The sequence below is a fragment of the Vicia villosa genome, unplaced genomic scaffold, assembly GCF_029867415.1.
Source record: "Vicia villosa cultivar HV-30 ecotype Madison, WI unplaced genomic scaffold, Vvil1.0 ctg.001502F_1_1, whole genome shotgun sequence".
Taxonomy (NCBI): Eukaryota; Viridiplantae; Streptophyta; class Magnoliopsida; order Fabales; family Fabaceae; genus Vicia; species Vicia villosa.
In genome coordinates this window covers 254,189-262,322 of record NW_026705642.1, presented here as the reverse complement: position 1 = coordinate 262,322, position 8,134 = coordinate 254,189, and the positions used below count along the sequence as shown (strand labels likewise).

General features: G+C 36.4%; 1 protein-coding gene across 1 annotated transcript; it reads left to right on the top strand.

The window, feature by feature from the left end:
- Positions 1-205: 205 nt before the first annotated feature.
- Positions 206-5,404, top strand: LOC131635504 (tetraspanin-8-like). The gene is made up of 4 exons (XM_058906122.1): positions 206-406; positions 3,463-3,593; positions 4,349-4,448; positions 4,792-5,404. Exons 2-4 carry the CDS (start codon positions 3,571-3,573, stop codon positions 5,119-5,121), a joined length of 453 nt encoding a protein of 150 aa, XP_058762105.1. The 5' UTR covers positions 206-406; positions 3,463-3,570; the 3' UTR covers positions 5,122-5,404.
- The last annotated feature ends 2,730 nt before the right edge of the window (positions 5,405-8,134 follow it).

Here is an 8,134-nt window from a genome sequence, read left to right as displayed (position 1 = left end):
AGATTCTTATCACTGTTAACCTTACTTTCTATTCTCTAATATGGTTCTTCTTCTCTCCCAAACGAAAACCCTAAAAATATCTATTAATCATTGTTAACCCTCATGAAATCTTCAGCACGACCAAACGATTTCGGAAATCCCTCACCAAAATCTTCTAAATCCACGAAAATTTCCTCTTCAGCACGACCAATAGTTTCTTCTCTCTTCTCCCACGAGAATTTCTTCTTCTGCACGGCCACGAATTCATAAATCGGACCCACAGTTGGGGTTTTCACCTACTGCAAAACGAAATTGGAGCTTCCTTCACCGCTTCCTCGCTTTTGCTTTCTTTTCATTGAAGCTGCATCGCCAGAAAAACAAAACTCTTTTCTGCTTCAGTGAAGTTCTCGGAGCGACTCGAATCCAGGTATTCTTGTTTTCTTCTCTGCCATTTCAATCGAACAGTTGTGCTTGAAAGCCATTTTACTCCCTTGGATGAAGTTTTCTATTAGTTTCTAGCTCTGTTAGTTATTGTTAGGAATGTTAGGATGTTTGAAATAAAGAAAATATATGTTAGGGTTTGTGGCTGATTGATTTTGTTAGGGTTTGTAGCTCTGAGTATACAAAATGTTGTCTCCGTCAAGTTGCTTTTGGACCTTGCTTTTGTTTATGCTGGGATTAGAAGTTTAATTAAACAAATGTGTCTGATAGAGCATTTAACATGTCAAGCTCAGATAGTTAACAAATAGATGAACACATTGACTCCTCTAATGAGAAGAAGTAGTTAGATGGTCTATCTTGGTTTGAATATATCTCTGATTATTCATATTTAAGAATTTACTTGTGAAGTTTAGTATGATGGATTGTAGATAAAATCTTGTATTCTATCTCAAGAATCTGAGTGGACCTGTTTCCGCAATGCTTTGCCTCAGATATTCACTCTTCATGGTTCTAGAAATCATGTTGGTGACAGGCACGGTTGGTACATCTTAATGGTTATTTTTTCCTACTACATCTTAACATTCAGATCATTACATGCTCTTTTACATTTTTCTCTACCCTGCCCATTATTCATATTTACATGGGACTATCCTATACATGACCGCCAAAACTTAAGACGACTCTGGATTTCGACCACAATATCTTTTATCATTCAAGCTTGGAATTTAAATACTATGATTCCGCTTGAATTGCATTCACATCTTGTGGTAATGTTCAGTTATCAGTAAACTTTGGAAATTGGCCTCACATCTTCCTGTTAACTGTGAAGTCTATTATTTTCCATCGTGCAAGTGGTTTAAGGTAGATATGTTTGAATGGATATTCACTAATACTTGTTATACACACTGAAAAAAACACTGGTTGGATATCATTTCCTGTAGAAAACTTCTCAAAGGATAATCCTATTGGTTGAAAGATGTGGCTTAGAGAATATGACATTTGAGAAAGAGTGAAAGAGATGTGGTGCAACTGTAACACGCGAGAGAATATTATCCATAGCCAACTACCAGTCAATGCAATTGCAATGCAAAGACCTAATCTAACAACCTTAACATTTACTCTCATACAATCCAAAAACACTACTTCAATACAAGTTTGAAATGCATGGATTATTGCTCTTGCTGTTTCTATCACCCATGTGGGCTAAGAAAGACATGTTTAAATATGTAAACATTAGTGTGGTTGGATATCATCTGCTGCAGTACTGTCTTACTACTGATATCTACATTCAACTACTAGTCAATGTAGTGCAAACCATTTGGTTATCAATCCTTTAAACATCAAAAACGTCATATTATGGCTTGTTTTGTTTTTATTTATAAGTTCATTAAATGATGAGTGAAAAAATCTCAACATAACTTTGTATTTCTTTATTGAAAATTTAGCACGACATAGTAAAAATTAAAGAAAATGAAAGTATTTATAAGTATTTAAGTAATAATTCATGCATTTCAAACTTGTATTTAAGTACCGTTTTTGGATTATAAGAGAGTGATTAACTGAGGTACATGTGTTATTCTAGTAGTTATTAACTTAACTATTTATGATTTTCTCAAATTTATAATTTTCTTAAAGTTTGTTATTACTAAAAAATGCATTTTAAACTAAGAACTAAGAAAATGCATTTAAGTTTTGTCCTTTGTAAATATACCTTGAGAAGAGCTCGCTAACACGTCTCAATCGCCAGAGTCTAAGCATGTTAAGAAAACCGAAGACTTCCCCTCTATTGTGTGATTTGTCGGCTATAAGTTGATATATCTGCTGAAATGGCATAGTGGAAGCTAGATCCATGGGAAAATATAAATGTTTGACATACCTATTATGAAAATGCAACAATCATGAGAAAATTGAGTAACATAAATGTTTGACATACCTATTGACATACCTTAGATAAGTGGATGACTTTAGCTATGTTCTGTGTGGTTATTGGTTAATTCGTCAACTTTGAATTTTCTTCTTCCTTGTTTGTTTCTTTTTTTTTTTTTTATGAATTCAGAAAATGTAGTAACAAACTATCTACATAAGTCTTTGAAAACTTAGCATGGTGAATTGGTGATGCATTGCATTTGCATGGGGATCCATTCTAACACCAACATTCTCTTATGAGGACAGTATATTATTCCCATAGCTTCTCTCTTCTTCTCTCTCCATTTATTATTTCTTACATTCAACATTCATTCAGTTTGATATCAACCTGAATATATTGTAACTGATATATCCTTTTCTTGCATTCAACATTCATTCAGTTTGATAGTTTGATGGAAGAAAAACTATTGTCCAAGTTTTGTTTTGGTGCAAAGCATCAAAATCAACTTGCATGGTTGTTTTCCATTGAGGGTCTAATAGAGATTGTTTGACAGTTTTAGATTCAATGAGTTAGTTAACAGTCTATGTTCAAGTCTTGGTTGAACAAAACCAAACTTTTCTCTAGTTTGCATAAGATTAACATTAATATGTTTGACATCAACATATTTGTATTTAGGAGGAAGAGTGACATTGATTTCAACAATATTGATATGTTCATTGGGAGATGTTGTGATATTGGACATAGATTATTGAACTGAGTCAGATTGGAACTAGATTCTACGTGTAACCAAACTAGATAGAGGTGGATATAGTAATAGTGACACGGACAATTAAACTATCAACTCTAACAATTAGACTATACAGTGGTTGCATTATGCCCAACAAGTGTATGTGGATTTGCCTAAGTGTTCTATGTTTATAATTGGTTCCTTGTTCACTCACATTCAGACGTTGTTTTTAAGCATTCAATAGTTCATTGTGGCTAATAACTTTACACTCATTCAGCAATTTGTTTCTAATTTGAAAGTTGTTTTCTTAATATGATGATATATCAGTATATATGAAAACACTTTGTCATTGACCTCAGCATCCATTGTTATTCAATTTTTTATTATGTGAGTTTTTGACATGGTTTCCTCATATAGATAATACATTATGAACTTCCAAATTCTTTAGAGATATTTGTTCATCGAACTGGACGAACAAGACGCGCTGGTAAGAAAGGAATTGCTATTCTTGTCCACACGAAAAACCAATCTCGGGCCATACAGTCAATTGCATGAGATGTTGGATGTACATTCAAAGAGGTGGCCTCTCTACTTCCTTTTCATATACATCCTTCTATATATTTTAACTTGAATTGGCCTTATTTATTTTTCTAATTTGTTGCTACTAGAAAGATGGATAGTCCATCTTCTTCTTGCCATAAATTCCTATGTGATGGAGTCATGGAAAACATTCGTTATATTTTTACCAGGGTTTTCTATTACACATGTGCACTAATTTTTGATAAATTTCAAGTTGCTGAATCTTAGTCAAATCCATCACTGTGTTATATATCTAAACTGAGCTCTTCCAGTAAATCAATATCCTTAAATTGAGTAGTTCAGCTTGTCAATCTTATGTAGCTTATGCTAGATGTTATCTTGATAGGTTCAAAGTTTTATGGTTTACTTATGCATGCATAACATAAATGGCAAGGGGGTAGGGACAGAGCTGCAGAATTTAAACTGAAACCTCTTTTAGAATGAGTAAAGCATTATGGGTTTAAAAATTAAAATATCATTAATACTTGTCCATTTTCCATATTTCTCAATTCATTTTTATTTTCAGTAAATAGTATTAAAATATACATTATTACTTGTTTTGAATTAAGTAATTTTACCTCATAAATTATTGGTCTTGAAAAGCTGAGCGTAAATAATTTCCAGATCAAAAGATCTTTGTGTGTTTTCTTCCTTTAGGCGGTGTTGGGTATGTTTTCAATAATTACAATTTCTCTTCTAATTATCAACTAACTTTTCACTATCTAAACTTGTTTCTTTTTCAAACTCATCTACAGTGCAGGAAGTATTGGAAGAAGTTTTCAAGGTGAGTTTCAGCGTTGGGAGCTTTTCCCTCTCGCGACTGAAGACAAACCAGTTTTAGCTAATCAGTTTTTTGTAAGTTTTTACCATTTTACAAATTAGGATTGGCTATTTTTTTATTTTTGCACATCTACACATTTCTTGATACAACATGGCTATACACAAGTTAGATTCAAGTTTCAGGATTAGTGTTTCTTGACAGTTCCCCTATCTCTTTACCCTGTGCTTAAGGCAGAGGTGTTCTGCATTTGTTCTTTTTTTGGGGGATTAATTTGTTCCTAGGATTGAAATCCATTCTTAGAACTTCTACTATGGTTGTTTGATTTCAAAAAATGATTATAGAATGTTTATATATTCTGTTAATGGTTTGTGAACTTTGGACGCCTTATTGATTTCCATTTTCCGATGTTTTGTGCAGTCTGGATATTGTAAGCCTTCAGAGGACTGTAGTTTTAGATATGTGAGCCCTACAGACTGGACGCCCAGAACTGTTAACTCTACCAACCTTGACTATAAAGCTTGGAATAATGATTCAAAGATTCTGTGTTTTGATTGCCAATCTTGCAAGGCTGTCTTACTGCAAAACCTCAAGACTGATTGGAAGAAGGTGGTCGTTGTCAACATCATATTCTTGATTTTCTTGGTCATTGTCCTGAAACATGCCCAAGAGTCGCTACCGTCTGAAGATACAAATATTGCATCTGCAAGTGTCTCAAATATTACATCATTTTTTGAAGCCTTAGGGTGACATTCATTATTCATAACTTAGGCTTTTTTTTTTTTTTTAAATTGAATCCTCTTGTATAGAATCCATGGTGACATAACTTAGGTTCTGAGATTTTGTATGAGTTATTGTTCTTAGTATTCTCTTAGTGTATGGACTCGAGATGTATATTGATGTTGTTGTTGCTTCAAATTATATATTGAAGCTACAAATTTGTTTCAAGTTTTAGCAATTTTGGTGCAAATTTTGGTAAAATCCTGGTGCAAAAATGGTGAAAATCTGGTGCATATATGCTGACTCATAATAGGCAGCGCTTTATATAGGGAGAATAGACAGCGCTTTTAATGAAAAGCGCTGCCTAAAGGGGGGAATAGACAGCGCTTTTAAAAGGCTGTTTCTTAAAAAATTTGTTTGAGAAAAGCGCTGTCTAAAGGGGGCCTTTAGCAGCGCTTTTTATAAAAAAGCGTTGTCTAAAGGGGGTCTTTTGCAGCGCTTTATAGGTAAAAGTGCTGGCTAAAGGGGGCCTAAAGCAGCGCTTTTAAGGTGAAAAAAAGCGCTGCCTTTACCTATGGCAGCGGGGGAATAGACAGCGCTTTAAAGCGCTGCCTAAAGCCAAAAAAAGCGCTGTCTTTTTACTTGTTTGGCGTAGTGCTTACTAATAATGATATCCGTTGGTACACCTTGGCTCGCTGTGGTACAGAAACCATTGATAGTTGTGGAGAGTTCGCCAACATACCCCTCATTGGTACGCAAGGAGGAATTAACTACAATCCGGTCCTAGCCCGACGACAACTCGGGTATGCAAATTCAGTTAAACCCATTGGTCCTACAGTGGAAGGTTACTTCTACCGAGAAGGGGATAATCCTAAAAGTTTGAAAGCGAGAATGGTGAAAGCTTGGTACGACGTCCGATGGAAAGAAAAAGGCGAGGAAAGAAATTGCATTGCCGTGGACACCTACACTTGCTGGGTAAAGAAAAGAGCAAAAGAGTTCCAAATGCCTTATGCTTATGAAAAACCCATGTTTCCTGCAGTATCTCAACGACCCAACATTCCCGCTATGGAGGAATACCAAGACACTTTGACCAAGATGAGGGTAGAAAAAGACGCTTGGGAAGAAAATTTTCGTAGCACTGAGGTGGAAAATAGAAAGTTGAAGAAAAGAGTGAAAGATCACGAAGAAACTCTCTATTACCAAGATGGATGACTCATGAGTAAAGATGAGAAGATTCGTCAGAAAGATGCCGCAATCAGAAGATACATCAAAGAAAGCAAGAAGAATCTTGAAGGCTCAACTAGCAACGCTCCGACTCCTGATGATTGGAAGAATATTGTTGACAAGCTGAGGACTGAAAAGGCCGAATTGAAAGCTCACTATGGGAAAGAAATCATGAAGCTCAAGCTGCACAATGCATTTGGTTCTTCGTCTGATGAAGATGCTTAGGATTTATTTAGCTTTTTTTATTTATCATTTGCTTTTGTAAGGAGCTACGCTCCAATGTTGTAACATTTCCCATTATTGTAATAAAAAAAATGATGATGAATAAAAGATTTGTTTGTGTTCAAATGTTTGCAAAGAAATAATCTTTAAAATATTTGGAAAAATCATAAAACTTCTTTTTACATGCATCATTCTGCATATCGAGTCTGTTGTATAGAGTCTTATCTTTTGGATCTTTCTCCAATAGATTGTCAAGCTGTCGCGTCTCAAAGTTTCTCGACCGCGCTCGCAATCAGATCACAGATACGATACTCGTTCGAATAGAAGAAGAGTAATGGAACACTCTGAACAAGAGAATATTGAGCTCCGTGGTACGGTAACCACTCTTCAGGAAAAGTTGGAAAGCCTCACTACTCTGGTTGACTCCTTGATGGCCGCACAAAATCAGCCGCCGCCACCCAACAACCAAGCGACGGTAACATCTGAAGTCACTACTCCAGTTTCTACAGTTGCGTTCGGTATTCCATCTTTCTCCATGCCAGAAGGTTGGGGCACGCCTTTCAGTTTTGGTACAGGATTCCGCCATAATGTCTCTGGGGTTCAAACATCCACGACTGAAGCGCCTGCTGCACAAAGTTCACAGTTTACTCCAAATCAGGGGGTAACTTTTTCTCAAGTCACTATGGCACTTTCTCAACCCACTATGACGGTTCCGACTCCTATGGTTCACACTGTTCCTTACGGAGATAATGAGATTTATCATGATCAGGGTGATAGCACAAATCAGCGTAATCTTGTGGGAGATCTCCAAGAACAATTCAACAAGATTCAGTTGGAAGTCAAAGCTATTCGGGGAAAAGACTTGTTTGGAAAGAATGCCCAGGAGCTATGTTTGGTTCCCAGTGTACAAATACCAGCTAAATTCAAGGTCCCAGACTTTGAGAAATACAAAGGAAGTTCTTGTCCACAAAGCCATCTTGTGATGTATGCCAGGAAGATGTCTACTTATGCAGATAATCATCAGTTGCTTATCCATTACTTTCAAGACAGTTTGACTGGTGCCGCACTGAAGTGGTACACAGGCTTGGATAGCACTAATATTCGAACATTCAATGACCTAGGTGAGGCCTTTGTCCGACAATACAAGTACAACTCGGATATGGCTCCGGACAGAGATCAGCTTCGATCCATGGCTCAGAAAGATCATGAAGCTTTCAAAGAATATGCCCAACGATGGAGAGAAACTGCTGCTCAGATTAATCCACCGTTAAAAGAGAAAGAGATGACAAAGATCTTCTTGAATACTCTCAGTCCGTTTTACTATGAACGCATGATTGCTAGTGCTCCAAGTGATTTCACCGAAATGGTAAACATGGGGATGCGTCTAGAAGAAGGAGTCCGAACTGGACGTCTAACTAAAGAAGGTGGATCTTCAAGCGGAACCAAAAAGTTCGGAAGTGGTTTCCCAAAGAAGAAAGAACAAAGTGTTGACATGGTATCCCAAGGAAAGCCAAGAGGAAATGTCAATCGTCAACGACAGATTGCTACTATTGCGCCAGTCGTTAATACTGCACCGAATCCGGGTTTTACTCCGCAG